General features: G+C 45.5%; 3 protein-coding genes across 3 annotated transcripts in view; 2 read left to right on the top strand and 1 right to left on the bottom strand.

The window, feature by feature from the left end:
* The window catches only part of LOC144483173 (uncharacterized), a 950,558-nt gene that overhangs the window by 2,967 nt on the left and 925,395 nt on the right, over nt 1–22,196 (top strand).
* Nucleotides 964–6,970, top strand: LOC144483160 (uncharacterized). The gene is made up of 2 exons (XM_078201954.1): nt 964–1,074; nt 2,447–6,970. Exon 2 carries the CDS (start codon nt 2,549–2,551, stop codon nt 3,101–3,103), a length of 555 nt encoding a protein of 184 aa, XP_078058080.1. The 5' UTR covers nt 964–1,074; nt 2,447–2,548; the 3' UTR covers nt 3,104–6,970.
* LOC144483176 (uncharacterized) lies at nt 10,971–21,739 on the bottom strand. Its single transcript, XM_078201970.1, is given in 4 exon segments — nt 10,971–11,805; nt 16,086–16,095; nt 20,734–21,180; nt 21,265–21,739. Coding segments are annotated over 4 exon segments (1,767 nt in total).

Raw genomic sequence — 22,196 nt, 5'->3', positions numbered from 1 at the left:
TTGTCTCACGTTGCCTCTTTTTCCAAACACTCCCTCCCTATTCACAACACATGTCCAAAATAGGTGAGCTTCCTGGATGTGAGAGCCTCAGACAAGTTCCTGTGAACACCAGCTTTCTCCAGCACTCATTCATCCACTTTGCCGTTCGTGGCAATATCCGTCTGAGTCCTTTCATTTCAAACACTTTTAATGGCGGCTCATCACTCTTATTGACAGTCCAGCTTTCACAGACACACATTGTCACCGGCCACACAAGGACTTTCAGAAGATGAATGTTCATTGTAGCCGAGATGCTGTGGCTGCTCCATACCCTTTTAACTTAGATCACAACAACATTACCCTTAATTCTGAGCTGAATTTATTTGATAGATTCTGCATCTCCTACTGCTTGGAACTAAAGTAAATGCATTTGTCTCTGTGCCATTGAGTACAGCACAGGGCCGGGCCAGTCGGCTCAATCAGTGTGTGTCAGTATTTATACTCCACGTGAGCCTCCACTTACCACTCTTCATCTGCCCCATCAGCATATCCTTCTATTCCTTTCTCCCTCATGTGTGTATTTATCTTACAAAAGGGACACAGAATTAAGATTTTGGGAAGAGACAGAAGGGGAAATGAAGTTTTTTTTATACAGTAAGTGTAATGAGCTGGAACTCAACACTTAAACTCAAAGGCTGATAATATTCAGGTCCTGATGAATGGGGTTTGTCCTGAATGTTGAAGCTTCCCCTGGGTGTGTGTATGTCACCTCCCCACCCCCACCGAACGCTGCCTCCGCTTATCCGCCTGAAGATGAGACAAACAAGCGTCTGTCCCTGGACATGAGCTGCACTGCGCATGCTCAATGTCACAATGCCCAGAGAATGATTGACGGAAGCTTCGGACCAATAGGAAGAGGGGGCGGAGCTGGAGGACCGAGCAGGAGCGGCTGGTCCTCCAACCAATCGGAGTGAATGAGGGGCGGGATTTTCAGCATGCGCAGTGCGGGTCATGGGGATGGGCGGATGGTTTTTACTCGGATCCGAGATCAATTGGAAGTAAAAGGCGGTGCGCAGAGAGCGGTGAATCTGGCAGGTGGGTGGAAAGGCTTCGTAAACATGTTATTCAAATCCAAACCTTGCAAAACAACGTCTCGGTCCCCCCGGTTTGTTCCAAATGGAGCCGTAACGTGAAGCGTTGGGAGTGAGCTGACTGCCGCCATTTTGTAGGTGGGAATGTTAATAACAAAGATCTGCGCATGTGCGTCTGACGCTGCCGCCATCTTTGTAAGGGGCAATGTTGTCAATGAGTGGGAGGAGCTTGTTCCCCATTGTTCAGAATGAGACAACTTGTCCAAAAGAAAGCACAGGATTTTAGAAGGGAGGATTTGAAACCAAATATCACAGGAGAATATCATGGAGTTGGCCAATTTACTGTAGTCTGAATACCATTGTATTTTTAATATAGAAGGGAAGAACACCGTGTGTGGTTAAGATTTCAACCAATCATCTGGCCTTCCAGAACATAATTATCGTCCCAACAGGGAGATGGCATGGGAATGTGGGGACTGGGGGAAGGGACTCAAAGATTCATCCAAGTTGGAAACTCATCAATGCAGTCACACGGGGGAGAGGTGGTTCACCTGTTCCTATTGTGGGAAGGGATACATTACCTCATCCAGACTGTGAAAACACCAACAAATTCCAACTAACTGCAGTGATTGGATTTTGCTGTGATCATATTCAGACTGAACCATATTCATTTGGGTCTGTTTCTGCTGAATTGCAAAATAGCTCCATCTTTGTTGTAGGTGTTAATATATTAATCTTAGTGATATATAATCAGAGCCTCAGCTTGGGATAAAATTTGACAACCAGATTATGAACTGTCTGGTTCAGCCTCAAAGAGTTACAGCAGAGAGAGTAGGTGGGGAGTGGATTTTGTTGCAAGCACTGAAGACAGTGGCTTTCCTCTTCCCAGTATTGAATTGGAGGACATTTCTGCTCAACGAGCACTGGATGTCATACATGAGAGGATGGTGTGTTACTTGGAGGGGAATTGGAGGTGTTCATGTTCACACACACACGCTGCTCTGGACCTTTTAGGTGGCTGAACTAAAGGTTTGGATGTTCCATCAAAGCTCGGGTCGGGTTGGAGATATATAAAATCCTCTCCTTCAATACTTCCCATTCCCACCTCACTATCTTTCTCTTCCTTGCTCCCCTCATTGATCCCAGAGTCTTGTGTTGGTTCAGACCTGGTGTAGACCCAGACTGTATGGGCAGGTTTCCTCGCCTGAAGAACACTAGTTGGGTTTTCATGACAATCCAGCACTTTTCATGGTCATCTTTTCCTAGTGCCAGCTCCACAAATTACCTGATTCATTCAGCTCAATTTCACACTTTGCCTTTGTATTTAGTGGGTTCTCTCTCACTCCCTTTTTTTCTGTTTTAAATCAATTTCACAGGGTATTGGAAGTGGAGGATTTGCAGTTGGGAAATTTGAACATCACATCAGGATCTGAGAGTCACCCAATTCATCAGAACTTCAGTATCATCAAAATTTGAACATGGAAGGTAAAAGCACTGTTAAGAGTGGGGAGAAACCGTACACGTGCTCTGAGTGTGGACAAGGCTACAGCCGATCATCTGGCCTGTTGAAACACAAGCACGTTCACTCTGGAGAAAGACCCTATAAGTGTGGGGACTGTGGGAAGGGATTCAGTTACTCATTTGAACTGAAAGCTCATGGGCGAAATCACACTGGGGAGCGACAGTTCACCTGTCCCGTGTGTGGGAAGGGATTCACTCAGTTATCCAGTCTGGTGACTCATCAGCGAATTCACACCGGGGAGAGGCCATTCATTTGCTCTGACTGTGGAAAGCGATTCACTCATTCATACAACCTGCTGAACCACCGGAGAGTTCATACCGGAGAGAGGCCGTTCCTCTGCTCTGACTGCGGGATGGGATTCACTCACTCATCGAACCTGCTGGCACATGAGCGAGTTCACACTGGGGAGAAGCCATTCACCTGCCCAGAGTGTGAGAAAGGATTCACTCGGTTAGCCAACCTGCGGAAACACCAGCGCAGTCACACTGATGAGAAACCTGTTTTGTTTTAGTATTGCAAATGTTTATTAACTGTTGTAGGCAACTGAATGTGTATTTTATCAACTTTATCTGTCAGCAGCTATGAAGATGCAAACATTGTTCATTAGGATAATTGAAAGGCAGAACCAAACCTTTTTGGAATGCTCTCGATGGATGGTGTTTGAGCCAACAGCTTGCGCTTTTCCTGGCCGGTTGAAACTCTGGTGGTGGGTGGTGCATCAGGTGGAGGATTTCCAGAAACAGGCATCCCCATTTCATGTGTACTTTGGATTGGAACTTCTTGATGAGGTGTTGGAGCAACTGCCTTATCCTCAGATTGGTCATCACCACCACTGGTCTTCTGCATGTAGTATAGGATTTCATCGTTTCCTGCCTCCCAAGCTGAGAAGTGACCAGCACTCATCCGATGTTGTCCGGGAATCTTTGTTATTCTGTACTTGCAACCTGTCCTGGGAGTGAGTGATGGCAATATTTTTGGAGATAAACTCATTTTTCTTTTCGGAATGCTCTCGATGGATGGTGTTTCATCCAAACGCTTGCGCTTTCCCTGGCCGGTTGAAACTGTGGTGGTGGATGGTGCATGAGGTGGAGGATTTCGAGAAATAGACAGCCAGGTTTCATGCATCTTATGTCTGCTAATTTGGATTGGATCTTCTTGATGAGGTGTTGGAGCAACTGCCTTATCCTTAGATATCACCACCACTGGTCTTCTGCATGTAGTATAGGATTTCATCGTTTCCTGCCTCCCAAGCTGAGAAGTGTCCAGCACTCATCCGATGTTGTACGGGAGTCATTATTATTCTGTACTTGCAACCTGTCCTGGGAGTGAGTGCAGGCAATACTTCTGGAGATAAACTCCTTTTTCTTTCGGCATGCTCTCGATGGATGATGTTTGAGCCAACAGCTTGTACTTTTCCTGGCCGGTTGAAACTCTGGTGGTGGGTGATGCATCTGATAGAGTTATTGGTGATGTCCTTTCTAAGTATGAATATGCGCTTTGCTGAAGTGCTTGCACAGATGGCAAACTTTGAAGACCTCTTTGGGGGTTGCTTTACTGGATATCTGATACTCGTAATTTGTGGTGTGGACTTTTTGAAATCGTTGGCCAGGGTTCATTATTGCACTCATGTACGAATCACACCGAGGAAGTATGTTTTCCAAATGACTGGCATCCATTTTGTCTCCTTTGAATTTACAATCAGATTACATATGTGTCTTGAAACAACATTGTATACACTGGGCTTTGCAGGGTTGTCGATGTATGTTCTCCCCCTATTAACTATAATAGGTGGAGGATTTTGAGAAACAGGCATCCCCATTTCATGCGTACTTTGGATTGGATCATTGATCACGCCCAGCAATGCATTGCGATCAGAAGAAAAATCCCCACGAATTCCAAATGAAAATATAGATCGAACCTCCTTTCTACGAATATAGACAGGCTTTTGGTAGTAATCAAATGGAACAGGCTGTTGTTTAATTGAACAACTAAAACGTCTTATTTTTGTTTCACTGAGTCTGAAATTAAGCTGGAACCGATCACTGATCTGAAACCTGTTTGAATGCTCAATTCCAGGAAATGCTGTAGACGATTGGAGGAACTAATATCCCAACAACGAGTTCACACTGACAAGAGACTGTTCTGGTCCTCTCACTCTGGGACTGGGTTCAGCTCAACTCACTGTAAACCAGCACACTGATGCTGGGGAGAGGCTGTTCACCTGCTCAGCGTGTAGGAAGGGATTTATCTGTTTGCCCAACCTGTTGACATACCTGAGAGTTCACATGTAATTACTGTGATTTGATTCTTCTGTTAATAACATCCAGGACTGAACTATGTTCTTGGGTCTGTTTCTGATGATGTTAATAAACTCCACTTCAGGTGGAGGTTAATATTCTGGGTAAAGGATAAATAAATCAGCTTTGTGTTAAACACAGTGTGACAAGTCCTTTTACTGTCACCAACATAAGTTAGTTCCTTTTGAAATTCTCTCCCTCCCCCATCTCCTCCAACAAGTGTGAGGAGCTCATGGAGCTTCTTTGTCACTAAGATTGAGACAATCTGATCAGCTGCTTCTGCTGATTCACTCCCTTCCACTGGCCCATGGAGCCAAACTGTCTCTAAAAGCTCCTCGTTCCTTGAGCCTTAAACTTGCCTCTTTCTTTAGTTTTTCTCCTATCTCCTCTCATCCCCTCCAAAGCTCCCCTTCTCCGTGAGACTCACCCTCTGCTCCCTTCACTCTATTCTCACTAAGTTGCTGACCATCACCTTCCCCGTGTGAGCTGATTGTTTTAATTGTTCCCTTGCCTCGGGTCCTGTCACTCTGCAAAACTGCCAACATCAGCCTCCTCTTCAATGAACCAGCTCTTGATCCCACCGTTTGTGCAAACTAGCGCCCCATCTCCAACTTCCCTACCTCTCTAAGATCATTGAATGTCTTGGAAAATGGAGTTTGAGGGGAAACTCACAGGAAACATCTCTCACAAAATTTCTCCAAGTTTATGAAATAGGAAAGGGCAGCTGAAGTGAGGATTGGTCCCTCAGCAGGTAAGACTGAACAATCATGGGAATGAAGGAAATGGCCCAGACTCTGAACAAAATATTTGTCCTGTTTTCAGTGAAAGACACAAAATACAATTGTGTTGGAAGCAGTTCAGAGAAGATTCACTGGGCTGATTCCTGGGATGAAGGGGTTACTTTATGAGGAAAGGTTGGGTCCGCACACAGAGTTTCGAAGATTGAGAGATGATCTTATTGAAACCTAAAATTCATGGGGGGGCTCGACAGGTTGGATGCTGAGAGGATGTTTCCCCTCATGGAAATCTCAAACTGGAGGCTGAGTTTAATAATAAGGGAGGTGAGGAGGAATTTCTTCTCATTCACTTTGGAATTCTCTCTCCTTGGAGAGCACTGGAGCTGGATCATTGAATATATTCAAGGCTGAGTTACACAGAGCGTTGATCAAAAGGGAGTTGAGGGAACAGGAGCGAGGCAGGAATGTGGAGTTCAGGCTGCAATCAGCCATAATCTGATCAGCCACAATCTCATTGAATGGCAGAGCAACCCCGGTGGGTGAAATGTCGACTCCTGCTCCTGTTCCTTATAAACTTCTGAAAAGGAAGGAGCTGCAGCAAGCAGCATAATTAAGGACCCCACACATCCTGGACATTCTCTTCCCTTTCATCCATTGGAAAAAAGGATACAAAAGTCTGAGGTCACGTACCAACTGATATAAGAATAGCATTTTCCATGCTGCCATCAGACTTTTGAATGGACCTATCTCACACTAAGTTGATTTTTCTCCACACCCTAGCTATGACTGTAACACTACATTCTGCAATCTCTCATTTCCTTCTCTATGAACGGTATGCTTTGTATAGCGTGCAAGAAACAATACTTTTCACTGTATACTAATACATGTAACAATAATAAATCAAATCAAAATGCCACCATAAATAAAATACATGATCTGGAATATCCATGAGAATGCAATCCTGAAATTACAAACAGGATTGATTCAGGCATCTCACCTTCCTGAGACACCAGTGAGCTCACGTTACAGTGAAGTCAATTCTGCAGTGATCACTTGTGATACTACTGTGCATTTAAGGAAGGTATTTTAATCCTGATTCTCTGGGGGGTTTTTGTATTGTTGCCGTGATGTCTGATGAAAGCACAATGGGCCTTTTTGTTTATCTGTAATTTGGGCTGAATGGAATGTCCTGGAGTTTTACGAGTTTATGTCCCTTTTGAATTGTTGTGGGAAGATTGATTGACAGGTCAAGGTCAGGTGGTTCCTTCACAGAGGAATCCAAGGATTCACTTTTAGGTAGAAGCTGTTAGATCCCAGACTGAAAAGCAGTATTTCTGTGTCTCTCCCTGGTATTAGAAATTCTGCTGGCTCGATGGAAGCAGTCTTTCTTGCTTTTCTGGAGTGAAAATTTTGCAATTAGTGGTTTGCTAGCTAGAGGCAAGCAGTGGCTCTATCTCTACCTCGAGGGTGCTGGGAGCTACAGGATGGGGAAGTCAGCATTTCAATTCTCCATCCAAAGCACTAATTCACAGCAGGTGTTGCAGAGCTGCAAAATCACGTGAGCATCCGCATTTTCTGTGCTAAACCAAAACCATGTGTGTATGTTGATAAGAATGTTGTGTTGGAACAGGACATTGAGCTGTTAATGTTTACACAATATCATGGTTTTTTTCTTGTTTGTAATTGGTAAAAGCTCTTGCTAAGTTTCTTTCTATGTGTTAATTGTATTTTTAAATAAACTTTGTTTGATAAAAGCTCCCCAGTGGCTCACTTGAATCATACCTGGAGTGAAACATCTCATGCTTACCCGTGCCAAAGTCAAAATGCAAAGCTTATGATCTGGGATGACTTCATAAAACACCTTGGAGTTTCTGACCTGGATTATAACGCACTGCTATGTGGACACTCTCGTTCTTCACTAATTCCCATCTCCTACTGTCTGGCAGATTGGAGAGGGACTGTAAACTTGGGTTTCTGTATTTAGTTCCTAATTTGATTGATTGTCACTCTAACCCCAGTCTTCGTGCCGTCACACCAAATAAATAATTAAAACTAATTGGGACTTAAATGGTGGTGAGTATACCCAGCATTCTCTGTGATGGGGAAAGTCCCCTCTCTACATCATGGGAGACGAATGCACAATAACAGCGTTGGATTGTTTGGAGCATGCCCAAGGTGAGTGATGGTGAAGAAGAGATTTTTCTCCCATTTGCTGCCGGTAAGTGGTGGCAGAGGCAGCGAGATATGAGGGAGCGGTGGAGCTGGCAGGTTGATGGAGGGGTCATTAACACCCGGGATTGGTAGCAAATCTGGAATAAAACCCTGCAGGCCCTGCATTTGCAGCTCCAGGAATTCTGCTCCAGACCAGGATCAGATTAATGGCTGCCATTTTGTTTCAACAGGGAGCAGAACACACGTGTGGTCACCTTGACACAACAGCGAGGGGGCGGGGCTTCAGAGTCCCAGTGACCAGGAGAGAAAATCATTGATTTTACTGTTAGGCTGCAGGCAGGAGCTGGAGATCTGAACACAGAGGAGAGGGAGGGAGAAAACTGGGAGTGGAGGAAAGAAATGGTGGAGATGGTGAAATAAAAACAGAAAACGCTGGAAAAGCTCTCGGTCTGGCAGCATCTGTTGAGAGAGAAACAGAGCTAATGTTTCATGTCCAACGTGACTCTTCTGAAGAAGAATGAGAAAGGGCGGCTGGTCCTCCAACCAGAGAGAGAGTGTCAGAGGCAGCTCTGAGCAAGAGCTCCCTCATTGGCTGTGCCGGGTCTGTCACCGGAAACAGCCGAGAAGCTGTCGCCAGTTTATACCCGGGACCAGAAGCTGCTTATTCTCAATTAAACAGGGAATTCCTGGAAACACACTGCAGCTCCTTCTCTATCTGAAGATCCAATGTCTGTTGTATAATTGTCCCAGGGTTAACAGGCTCCTCTTAACCCCTCCAACTGATTTTTCACAGATTTATTTTAAATGGCTTTATTCTAAATTAGTAACACCAGCTTTAAAGTCACTGATTCAAGACTATCACAAACACATTAAATCATTACACAATAAATACCAGTCATTTTTCGGACTGGAATTATAACCCCACTGTTTCGCTCTCACTCAGGAACAGATCCCAGTTTTACACCAATCTCTGATTTGACAGCTCGTTTCCAGCATTCACCGCTGTTCTTCCTGACTCTAAGCCCAGTTGTAAAGGAGCTTCTGTTCCCTGTTTAGGAGCTCAGAGCCATGTGTGAATTCACTGGGTGCTGAAGGGTCAGTATTTCCAATATTCACTCCTCCAGTTTCCAGGTTGCGTCTGTCCCTCACTCAATGCCTGTTGTATTGTTGTCCCAGCGGTTAACAGGCTCCTGTGAACTCCTTCATCTGATACTTTAATGCAGACTTTTATAAATTATTTTGAATGAGTTTATTTTAAAATAGTAACACCAGCATTAAAGTCACTGATTCAAGACAGTCACAAAAACATGTTAAATTATCAATGGCTACTGAGTACAGCCAGGCCTCAGGCAAGGGTTTCTGAGTCGATTCTGTGCAATGAAATGTCTTATCAGTGTTGCCATGGTGAGCTGTCTGCAGTAAAGAGCCTGTTTGAGCCTCGAACTCAGACTAAACTCTCTCCCAAACACAAAAAAATATTAGACCCCGTACCTCAATGAATTGTCATAAATTATAAAGGGTTTAGATACAGAAATCATTCAAGCTGGAGCGTGTGTTTGAAAATATTATCCTACATTTTATAAAATAAACTTCTCAACAATTGGTTCAGCTGCTGTTTGAGAATTGAGTCAGGTTTTGGGAATCTGACACCAGGAAGGCCATGGAACACGGTGCAGAACAGATTCACTGCAGCTCAGAAAGAAGCCACTCTGCCATTGGTGTCATTGCCAACTCTTTGGAAGAGCTATCCCATTAATCCTACTCGTCTGCTGTTTCCCCACAGCTCCAGAAATAATTTCCCTTCAAACATTTCTCCAATTCTCTTTTGAAAGTTATTGTTGAACCTGCTCCCAGAAGCTTTCAGGCAGCACACTCCATCACTGTGGAATGAAATGTTTTCTCAGGGTGACCCATCTTCGAACTTAGTCCCAATTTCATTTTCCCATGAGGAGAAACTGGGAATCTTTTCATTCGAACAAAGCAGGATGAGAGGAAATGTGAACAACTTGTTCAAAACTGGATCAAGACCATCATCCAAGATACTACAAATACTCTTTCTCTTTCAAGATGAGTCTGATGTCCATCATTGGGAGATGCTGGAATCCATTAATAAGGAGATGCCCTACCTTAACCTCCTTCATCACAGATTCGAGAATTTTTCCAATGACCGATGTTAACCTAATTGGCCCACAGTTTCCTGCTTTCTGTCTCCCTCCTTTCTTGAATAGAGGAGTCACATTCTCTATTTTCCAATCTGATTGGATCTTTCCAGAATCCAGAGTATTTTGGAAAATTAAACCCATTGCAACTACTATTTCAGCAGCCACTTCTGTAAGACCCGAGAACATTGTGCATCAAGACAAGGGAATTGTCAGCTTTGAGATACAATAATTCTCTCACTTCCTCGTCTCTGGAGCATGTTATAAGTTCCCTGTAATTGTGTCAAGTTCCTCTCTCCCTTTCACTCCCTTATTCACAGTTATTTCTGAGGATGTTATTTGTTTCCTCCACAGTGGAGACTTGTAGAAACTCTTACTGTCTGTTTCTATATTTCTCGCTAACCTTCTCTCAGACTCTAATTTCCCTCTCCTTACTGATCTTTTTGTCATTCTTTGCCATTCTTTATATTCTGTATCTGAGATTATAAAAACCTCAGCTTTTCAATAGTTGTTGGTGGCTCCGGTGGGTTCAGTTCTCAGCTGTGGGCAGCATCAGGTTCAGCTTCACCCAGCACATCTATATCTGCAATGTCACCTTGATCTCACATTTATAAAACTCCTTACAGACAATGAGAAACATCCCAAAGGGTTTTACAGGAGCAGTGACTCTGAGCCACATCAGGAGATATGAGGATGTTAAACCGAAGACCCCCCCATCTGCTCTCTAAGATCCTATAGTGACTATTTTGAACAAGAGCAGGGAGTTCACCCCTGTGAGAGCAATATTACCCCTCACCCAATCTCCCTAAAAACAGATCATCACTGCTCATTATCATGTTGCTCTTTGTGGAGGCTGATTACGCACGGAGATGATCTGAGGTTGTGAAGAGTGTGATATCAATGCAAATTTTGTCAAAGCCCAGTTCCTGTACTTTGCAGCAGCATCATCAACACTTCCCCAGTGTCATAATGAGCAAAGTTCAGTCCTGAATCTGATGAGCAGAGCAGTGCAGTCATTTATGAACTCGCTGGTGCACCAGCAGGTTGTATGATCGATTAAAACACTTTCCACATGTGGAGCATGTGAAGGGCTTCTCCCCGGTGTGAATTCGCTGGTGTGCCTGCAGGGTAGATGAATTAATAAATCCCTTCCCACACTCAGAGCAGGAGAAGGGTCTCTCATTGGTGTGAACTCGCTGGTGTATCAGCAGATTGGATGATCGAATAAATCCCTTCCCACACTCGGAGCAGGTGAATGGTCTCTCCCCAGTGTGAACTCGCTGGTGTGTCAGCAGATTGGATGGTCGCGCAAATCCCTTTCCACATTCAGAGCAGATGAATGGTCTCTTCTCAGTGTGAATCTGCTGGTGTGTCAGCAGGTTGGAGGACTGAGTGAATCCCTTCCCACACTGGGGGCAGATGAACGGCCTCTCCCCAGTGTGAGTGCGCTGATGTACAGTGAGTTCAAATAATCGTCTGAACCCAGTTCCGCAGTGAGAGCATCTGAACGGTCTCTCATCAGTGTGAACACGTTGATGGTATTGAAGATCTCCAGAACCTTTGAAGCACTTCCCACACTCTGGACATTTAAAAGGTCTCTCACCAGTATGAACTCGTTGGTGTATCTGAAGGTGGGGTGATGTCCTGAACCTCTTCCCACACTGTGAGCAGTTGAACGGTGTGTCCCCGGTGTGAATGCGCTGGTGCTCCCTCAGTCCATGTGGGTTTTTAAAGCTCTTCTCACAGTCGGAGCATTTAAACTTTCTCTTGTCAGTGTGAACTTGCTGATGTTTCAGCAGGTGGGATGAGAGAGTGAATCCTTTCCCACACATGGGGCAGATGAATGGCCTCTCCTCAGTGTGGAGTCTCTGGTGTCTCTGAAGGCAAATTAACTGAGTGAATCCCTTCCCACACATAGAGCAAGTAAACGGCCTCTCCCCGGTGTGTCTGCGTCGATGGATTTCCAGCTCGCACGGGCGTCTGAATCCCTTCCCACAGTCCCTACATTTCCATGGTTTCTCCCTGGTGTGAATGGTGCTTTTTCCTTCCATGCTCAGGTCCTGATGAATCGAATGAACCTGGATGCTGGAATTTGAAACAGAAACAGAAAATCTCAGCAAGTCTGACAGCATCTGTGGAGAGAGAATAGAGTCAACGTTTTGAGTCTAGATTACCCTTCGTCAGAGAGGAAAGAGACCATACTTTTAGTCAGACAAATAAATGTGTCACAAAAACAAAAAATGCAGAAAAATCTCATCAGGTCTGACAGCATCTGAGGAGGCACGGTGTCACAGTGGTTAGCACTGCTGCCTCACAGCGCCAGGGACCCAGGTTCAATTCCCGACTTGGGTCACTGTCTGTGTGGAGTTTGCACATTCTCCCCGTGTCTGCATAGGTTTCCCTGGGTGCTCCGGTTTCCTCCCACAGTCCAAAGATGTGCAAGTTAGGTGCATCGGCTTTGCTAAATTCTCCCTCAGTGTATCGAACAGGCGCCAGAGTGTGGCAACTGGAGAATTTTCACAGTAACTTCATTACAGTGTGAATGTAAGCCTACTTGTGACTAACAAATAAATGTTTTTTACTTTTAGCATCTGTGGGGAGAGAAATGGCACTGTGGTGAAGCGGTCTAAGGCACTGGATTAAGGCTGCAGTCTCAGCAGGGGCCTGAGTTCGAATCCCACCGCTGCCAGAATTGATTTGAGTTTTGGGGCGGCACAGTGGTTAGCACTGCTGCCTCACAGCTCCAGATCCCGGGTTCAATTCCAGCCTTGGGTCACTGTCTGTGTGGGTTTCCTCCGGGTGCTCCGGTTTCCTCCCACAGTCCAAAGATGTGCGGGTTAGGTTGATTGGCTCTGCTAAATTGACTAGTGTGGGGTTACGGGAATAAGGCTTGAGTCGGATTGTGGTCAATACAGACTTGATGGGCTGAAGGGCCTACTTCTGGACTGTAGGGATTCTATGAATAGAGCCAATATTTCCAGTCAGGATGACCATAGATTTTGATTTGATTTATTCCTGTCACGTGTATTGGGACACAGTGAAAAGTATTGTTTCGTGTGCTGTAGACAGAAAACATACCATTCACAGAATATAAGAAAAGAGAGGGTGCAGAATGTAGTGTTATAATCATAGTTAGGGTGTAGAGAAAGATCAACTTAATGCGCTGTAGGTCTATTCAAAAGTCTGACAGCAGCAGGGAAGAAGCTGTTCTTGAGCCAGTTGGTATGTGTCCTCAGACTTTTGTATCTTTTTCTCGATGGAAGAAGGTGGGAGAGAGAATGTCCAGGGTGCGGGGGATGCTTGATTATGCTGGCTGCTTTCCCGAGGCAGCAGGAAGTGTCGACAGAGTCAATGGATGGGAGGCTGCTTTGCGTGATGGACTGCACTATGTCAAATCTGCTGAGATTTTCCAGCATCTTCTGTTTTTGTTTCAGATTCCAGCATCTGCAGTAGTTCACTTTTAAATAAATGTCAAGCTGAGGGAGCAAAGGATGTTCTTAACAGAGAGAGATCTGGGTGGCCTCCCTGGATTCACTTCCTTTCCCTTCAGTTGCTGCAAGTCCCCAATTTCCCCCAGAATGAGAAAAGAAATGGAAAGGGGGGAAAGGAAAGTGTTTTACTCACAGATGTTGGCCTCTTTTAAGGACTGTTTAACTGTGTCCAGGATGCAGATGCAGGAGACAAGTGGAAATCTGAGTCTGTCCTCTTTTTAGGTCAAACCAAACCAAGTAAACAAACTCAGATTAAATCAGGACAAAGTAAAAGGGGCAGCTCCCCAAAAAGGAGGGGGAACAGCCCGAACAGAAGTCAAAGTACAAAGGAAACTTAAAAACATCAAATTAAAATGTGATTATTAGGGTCGATAATGCACCCCAACCCCTGCGGTGCCCAGCGGGCGCGGAAAGCGTCAACCTCGCCTGTGGACACCGCATGCTCCCTCTCCAGGGACACCTGGCCGCGAACGTAGCCGCGGTAGAGGGGCAGACAGTCAGGATGGACGGCCCCCTCGATCGCCCGCAGCCTGGACCGGTAAATGGGAAATCTGAGTCTGTGTGCAGCTCAATCTCCATTCAAAGAGAGCAGCAGCCGCTTGGCTGGGCCGGAATGAGCAGCTTGACGAGCTCCGCATTCAGACAATGGGGAAAGCTGAGTGCGGCCATGAGCACAAACACTGCGCTGTGATTGGTTGCAGGATAATTCCCATTTCCGGTACGCCATCTCTTTCCATTGGTCAACCCGGGCCCAATCACAACAAGGGGCCGAAATGACGCCACGTGGGGGCCGGGGGCAGTTTGACCTCTGGAGGTTCGGAGCTGTTGTCCAATCCGCAGTGCTTTTGCTGCCGATGGGACGCTGAGTGCTGGGAACGCCCCTCTGAGTCATTGTGACGTCCACAATGGGTGTTAGTCTGATTCAGCCAATTAGAATCACTCTCCTCTGCAGTGACATAATTGGGATTGTTTCCCGCCCCCTGCACTTCCTCGAGCCGAAGTTTGATGGCTCTGGCCAATCGGCAGCGCTGGAAGACCGGAAGCCGTCGAGACCTCCAGCCAATCAGAGCCCGGGCTTGGTGACAATGCCAATCAAGCTTCAGTAAGAAGTTTAACAACACCAGGTTAAAGTCCAACAGGTTTATTAATAAACCTGTTGGACTTTAACCTGGTGTTGTTAAACATCTTACTGTGTTTACCCCAGTCCAACGCCGGCATCTCCACATCAATCAAGCTTCAGACAGACTGAAATGTCCTCATTTCGCCAACAACTGAGTAAAACACTTTCTTTTCTCCCCCTTTCCATTTCTTTTCTCATTCTGGGGGAAATTGGGGACTTGCAGCAACTGAAGGGTAAGGTCGCGAATCCAGTCTGTACATTCCACACATTTTTAGTCCAGTCATAAGGGCATAGATCTGTCTGGCCGCCTGCATGGAGATTTTCAGCCCTCTGTGTCCAGGACAGGATAATGGCTGCTCCCTCGATGGAGTCTTCGAGGGAGCAGCGCTCCGAAAGCTAGTGGCGTTTGCTACCAAATAAACCTGTTGGACTCTAACCTGGTGTTGTTAGACTCCTTACTGTGTTTACCCCAGTCCAACGCCGGCATCTCCACTCCAGGACAGGAAGCAGTGAGCATGGATCTGTCAATCAGCCTCAATCAGCACCTTCAGGAGAATTGGGAGGGTGAATATTAGGTACAGCAGAGTGAGAATGGAGGGAGAGTGTGTGGGATGGAGATTTAGAGCTTTTGGGGAATGAGAGAGAATGTTCCATAGAAACTGGAATTGTCTGTTCTGAGTTTCGACCCTGTACTGACACTGATGACTTGTGTCAATTTGTTTTACAGGATATTGAAAGAGGAATCACAGGCTAAAATCTCAAATGTCACGTCGAGATCTGGCAGAGTCATATTCCTTGGGACCTAAATATCATCGGCCATTGAATCTGGAAGGAGATTTGAAAAGATTTCAAACATCAGTGTGACTGGAAAAGCACCAGCACACTTCCACATTCAAGTGAGAGTGTTCCAGTGCACTGACTGAAGAGCTTTAACCAGTTACACAGTCTGAATAAATATCACACCATTCACAGCGGGGAGAGACTGTACCCGTGTTCTGTGTGTGGAGAGAGACTGTACCGGTATTGTGTGTGTGGACGAGGCTTCAACTGATTGTCCACCCAAGGCAGGGGCAAGGACACCTGCACCATGGAGAAACCATGGAAATGTGCAGACTGTGGAAAGAGATACAGATACCCCTCTCTGCTGGATGCTCATCGGCGCAACCACACTGGGGAGAGGCTATTCATCTGCTCCCAGTGTGGGGAGGGATTCATTCGGTTCCCCCACCTGCAGTCACACAAGCGAGTTCACACTGGAGAGAGACCGTTCACCTGCTCTCAGTGTGGAAAGGGATTCACTGTGTTATCCACTTTGCAGAGACACCAGCGAATTCACACTGGGGAGAGGCCGTTCATCTGCCCTCAGTGTGGGAAGGGATTCAACCAGTTATCCAATCTATGGACACACCAGCGAATTCACACTGGGGAGAGGCCGTTCACCTGCTCTCAGTGTGGGAAGAGATTCACTCGGTCATCCGACCTGCGGACACACCAGCGAGTTCACACTGGGGAGAGACCGTTCACCTGCTCTCAGTGTGGGAAGGGATTCACTCGGTCATCCGACCTGCGGACACACCAGCGAGTTCACAGCGGGGAGAGGCCGTTTACCTGCTCTCAGTGTGGGAAGGAATTCACTCAGTTGTCCCACCTGCTGAGACATCAGTGAGGTTACACTGGGGAGAAACTGTCCACCTGCTCAGTGTATAAAAAGGGTTCAGAATTTCATCACAGCTGCTGAGGCACCAACAAGTTCACAGGGGTTGGATTCTGCTGTTATTATTTCTGCTCTCAATTACATCCAGGACTGCATTTTGTTCATTCTCACAGTTAGTCAATGCGGAGGGTCAGAGGGTTTCTTTCTGCTGGACTGACCAGTCTCACAACTTGGCCTCCAATGGGCTAATGCTCTTTGAGTCTTGTTGCGAATACCTGGTTTCAAATTTCTCTAGGATCACAGAGTGACCGGGTGTTGGGAAGTTCAGAGATATTTAGTCAGCATTTCTGTTTGAAACCTCCCCCCAAACGCCCATCCAATTTCCTTTGTAATTGTGTCTTGTCTCCACTGCCTCCACCCTCGTAGGCAGCAAGTTCCAGGTCATTACCACTCACTGCATCAAAATATTCTTCCTCACATCCCCCCCTACATCTCTGACCCAAAACTTTAAATCTGTGACCCCCTCGTCCTTGTCCAATCAGCTAATGGGAACAGCTTTTCTTTGTCCACCTTATTTAAACCTGTCAGAATCTTGTCCACCTCTATCAAATCTCCCCTCAACCTCCTTTGCTCCAAGGGGAACAACCCCAGCCTGACATCGACAATAAAGAACAAACTAACAGAATATGTTAGTACCTGAAATCAAATGGGAATATTTAATTTCTGTTTTAAAGATATTGTGAATATATTGTCCTGGACAATAAAGGAATTGGAATAACTCACCTTGGGTGTGGTTGAATGGAATATATCAATCTGATATCCACCTACAGTCCAGTGAAAGTCTGGAATGTGTTGCTGGAAATCTCTCCCCAATATCACTGTGGATGTACTTACACGATGTGGAGATGCCGGCGATGGACTGGGGTAAACACAGTAAGAAGTCTCACAACACCAAGTTAAAGTCCAACAGGTTTATTTGGTAGCAAACGCCACTAGCTTTCGGAGCACTGCTCCTTCGTCAGGTGAATGGGAGTTCTGTTCACAAAACAGGATTTTGTATGATCAGAACTCCCACTCACCTGACGAAGGAGCAGCGCTCCGAAAGCTAGTGGTGTTTGCTACTAAATAAACCTGTTGGACTTTAACTTGGTGTTGTGAGACTTCTTACTGTGTACTTACACCTCAGGCATTGTAGCAGTTGAAGAAGGCAGTGTTGGGGTTGACCATGTCCGAGGCAGCTACAAACAGCCACATATTCTGTTATAATTGAAGGACTGCAGATTGAATGTGAGGCATTGTGGGACTGGACTATCTTGACCACATTCCTGTGACTGCTCAGTTTCTGCAATCATGAACCATTAAAGCTGCTTAGCAGGGTCCTGACAGAGGACCTGGTGAGAATATTTACTCAGAATGAGTTAGAATTAAACTTATTCCAGGACCGGCTGATGTTCAGCGGCTGAGATACCCGAATCTGTGAACGGGAGGTCTGACCAATCAACAAACAGTGGCAGATAGTTAGTTAAGAAGTTAAAAAGCATTCTCGGGCATTGTTTAAATGATTTTATCCCAAATTTGTGATAAGAACTGTGAGGGACATGTGACCCATTTGTCAGTGAAGTGACGGTATACTCCAAATAGCACTGGACTGAAAAGCAGATCTCTGAGAGTAGATTCTAATGGCTATAATCCGACCCAAGCATGGCCAGTGAAAAATCAGAGCTCGAGTGGGTACTGGACAGGTCTCTTACCTGCTATTTGGAAACTAAGAGCAAGAAACTTATTGATAAAATTATTAGAGAATACAGCCAACGTTTCGAGACTGGAAGACATTTCATAACAGCTCTTATGAAGGGTCATCCAGACTTGAAACATTGGCTCTATTCTCTCTCCACAGATGCTGTCAGACCTGCTGAGCTTTTCCAGCATTTTCTGTTGTTGTTTCAGATTCCAGCATCCGCAGTATTTTACTTTTATGATAAAATGATTCGGTCTGATTGGAATCCCCACGACCCTCCCGCAAAACAGAGGGAGTGGTGGCAAAGGGAGAAAAAGGATAAGGATGATAAAGTCTGGGTTCTGATTCTCCGAGCCCATGTAGAATAAACAAAATGAGTGAAGCAGTTTATAAAGAACAGAAGTTATCCATCCCGAACAAAAACGGTCAAATTAAAATTATTAGGTTATGGAATATAACTAAACAATTAAGAGCTGAAGTTTACAATCTAGTTTGTTTTGATTTTTATACTTGTGTAAAGTGGTATTATTGTGGGCCAATTTTTTTCTGGTCACTCCCCATCCCTTTAGGTTCTGTAGAAAAGTTAACCCTTTCAGCAGACAGTTCATTTCTTTTCAAATCATCTGAAAACTCATGTCTATTTTAGTTTATAATTGAAGATTTATGGGAATTGGCTAAGATGGGCTTTCGACATTTTTAAAGTATAAAGAAGTGGTCTTGAGAAGCCAATTTGGTAGAGAGAGGTGGAGGGAGATATGTTTACAGAGAGGTGTTGAGAGGTGTTGAGTGCTGTTGGTTTTACAAGTTATCCATGTTTTTGGAGCGGTCACTTCATGTCCTGGTCTGAGAGGGATGGAGAGAAGTCTGTTCAATTGTTAATGTTAAGCTTTCTCTATTAACTGTTAATCGACACTCTGTTTTTTATCTTTCTGACTTGTTACATTTTTAATGGTTAATTAACTTTCTGAATTCACCATTTAAAGTGTTCTTTCTTGCCACATGGTTAAGACACTGGAACCTGGTGTGATTTATGATTAGGGAGGTTATTGTAAACAAGAGAACTCCATAAATCTCAATACAAATAGATTAAACTTCTTACAAATGGAATGCAATCCTTTATTATGAGAGAAATTGAACAAAGAAGTAAAGATGTTGTACTTCAGTTATACAGGGCGTTGCTGAGACTGCATCTTGAACACTGGGTGCAGCTTTGTCTCCTATTTAAGAAATGATACAAACGCATTGAAAGTGGTTCAGAGGAGGTTTAATAATTGCTTCCCAATTCTTGACCCTCACAGGATAAATTTTGTCCGATTTTCCTTGTATTCACCTCTGGTCCCTCTGGTCTTCTGCACTTCCTGGCGTCCTATTGTTCATTGTCTATTCCCTTGCCTTGTTAGTCCTCCCAAAATGCCTCACCACGGACTTTAGGGGGTTAAATTACATTTGCCACTGTTCTGTCCATCTAACCAGCTCGTCCACATCATCCTGTAATCTAAAGTTTTCCTCCTCGCTATTTACCACATCACCAATTTTTGGACCATCAGCAAACTTACTGATCGAACCCCCACATTCAGGTCCACAGGGAGCTCCACGCGGTCATTGATACAAAGCCCGGACTCTGATTGGCTGGAGGACCAGCGCCCATCCGGTCCTCCACGCGTTGCCATTGGTCAATCTGCTGCATGGAGACAATGAGGGGGCGGAACCCGAGCACACGTGCGGGTGGGCGGGGCTTTGACCGCCAGCCGCGCTGAGCTGGTGTCCAATCCGCAGTGTTTTGCTTCTGTAACCAGTGATATTGCTGCCAATGGGACACTGTGTGCTGGGAACGCCCCTCGAGTCATTGTGACGGCACAATGGAGCCCTGCCTGAATCGGCCAATAGCAATCACTCTGGGTTCAGGCGCGCGGACCCGGGAGCCCCGCCCCCTCCCACTGTTCCCCCTTGCCCTACACACAAGATAATTTGTGTGTCTGCTTCCTTGTAATAAAAGGACGTGTGGTGTCACTTCCTGATGATTGATGTTCCTCAGGCTCATCGACCTCACTGCTACATCTGAGGTGTGATGTTTCATTTCTCAGTGACTGCTGACGCCTGAAGCAAGTTACTGAAAGACAAATAACTAAAAGTACAAGAGCTACACAAACTTAAACTAATACAATTATTACAGAACATAGAAAATCTACGCAGAAAGGTGACAGGTGTGCTAAAGCTCAGGAAGCAACCTACACATTACAAAATACCATTTTTATTTTATTTTCATAAGAAATAAAAGTAACAGAAAATACATCACAACAACACCATGACAGAAACTGATAATCAAACCCACACTAATCTGTGTGTGTGAAGGAAAGTGACTATTTCTCTTTAAGTTAAAAAGGGAATACAATTTAAGACATAGCATTTCTCCAGCACTGACATTCACAATTAAACTACAAGAAGCTTCACGGGGTGGCACGGTAGCACAGTGGTTAGCACTGTTGCTTCACAGCTCCAGGGACCTGGGTTCGATTCCCGGCTTGGGTCACTGTCTGTGTGGAGTTTGCACATTCTCCTCGTGTCTGCGTGGGTTTCCTCCCATAGTCCAAAGATGTGCAGGTTAGGTTGATTGGCCATGCTAAAATTGCCCTTAGTGTCCTGGGATGCGTAGGTTAGAGGGATTAGCAGGGGAATGGTTTCTCCTCAGTGTGAACTCGCTGGTGTTTCCGCAGATTGGGTAAACTTTTAAATCTCTTTGTGCAGTGAGAGCAGCTGAACGGTCTCTCCTCACTGTGAATGCGCTGGTGAATCATCAGATCCGCAGCACTTTTGAAGCCACGCCCACAGTCAGAGCATTTAAAAGGTCTCTCATTGCTGTGAGTGACTTTGTGTGTTGTCAGACCAGATGACTGAGTGAATCCCTTCCCACACACAGAGCAAGTGAATGGCCTCTTCCCAGTGTGAACTCGCTGGTGTACCCGCAGATTGGATGAGGTTTTGAACCTCTTTGTGCAGTGAGAGCAGCTGAACGGTCTCTCCTCACTGTGAATGCGCTGGTGGATATTCAGATCCGCAGCACTTTTGAAGCTGCTCCCACAGTCAGAGCATTTAAAGGGTCTCTCATTGCTGTGAGTGACTTTGTGATTCTGTAGGTGGGATGACTGAGTGAATCCCTTTCCACACACACAGCAGGTGAATGGTCTCTCCCCAGTATGAACTCGCTGGTGTGTCTGCAGGTGGGATGACCGATTGAATCCCTTCCCACACACAGAGCAGGTGAACAGTCCCTCTGCACTGTGAAAGCGTTTGTGGGACATCAGTTCACCTGAGCTTTTGAAGCCTCTCCCACATTCAGAGCATTTAAAGGGTCTCTCCTGGGTGTGAGTGACTTTGTGTTTCAGCAGGCTGGATGACTGAGTGAATCCCTTCCCACACACAGAGCAGGTGAACGGTCTCTCCCCGGTGTGAACTCGCTGGTGTTGCCGCAGGTTGGATGATGTTCTGAATGTCTTTGTGCAGTGAGAGCAGCTGAACGGTCTCTCCTCAGTGTGAATGCGCTCGTGCTCTCTCAGATCCGCAGCATGTTTGAAGCCGCTTCCACAGTCAGAACATTTAAAGGGTCTCTCATTGCTGTGAGTGACTTTGTGTCTGAGCAGGTGGGATAACTGAATGTATCACTTCTCACACTCAGAGCAGGTAAATGGCCTCTCCCCGGTGTGACTGCGTCGATGGATTTCCAGGTCACAGGGGGGTCTGTATCTCTTCCCACAGTCCCCACATTTCCACGGTTTCTCCATGGTGCGGGTGTCCTTGTCACTCTCCAGGTTAAACAATCAGTTAAATCTCACACAGAACACGGGTACAGTCTCTCCCCGCTGTGAATGCTGTGATGTATTTTCAGGCTGTGTAACTGGTTAAAGCTCTTTCCACACTCAGTGCACTGGAACACTCTCACTCGGGTGTATCTGTGCCTTGGTGCTTTTCCAGTCACATTGATATTAAAGACCTGTTTTCGCAGACAGAAGGGAGAAACATTTCTCCTTCTAGATTCAAAGGCTGATAATATTCAGGTTTGATGAATTGAGTGAGGGTGTCAGATGCTGGTGTGATGTTTGTTTCAAGATTTTGGTCTGTTAATCCTCACCTTCTCATATCCTGTAAACGAGTTTGAAAAATTCAACAATGTCAGCACAGGATAGAAATTCAGAACAGACAATTCTAGTTTCTATGGAACATTCTTTCCTCTCTCATTCC

Source organism: Mustelus asterias, unplaced genomic scaffold, assembly GCF_964213995.1.
Source record: "Mustelus asterias unplaced genomic scaffold, sMusAst1.hap1.1 HAP1_SCAFFOLD_47, whole genome shotgun sequence".
Taxonomy (NCBI): Eukaryota; Metazoa; Chordata; class Chondrichthyes; order Carcharhiniformes; family Triakidae; genus Mustelus; species Mustelus asterias.
The sequence above is the reverse complement of the archived record's forward strand: the minus strand, read 5'-3'. Positions and strand labels throughout refer to the sequence as shown.

What these genes read in the sequence shown, in the direction of transcription:
- LOC144483160 (XM_078201954.1), top strand. Translation starts at nt 2,549, where the DNA reads ATGGAAGGTAAAAGCACTGTTAAGAGTGGGGAGAAACCGTACACGTGC.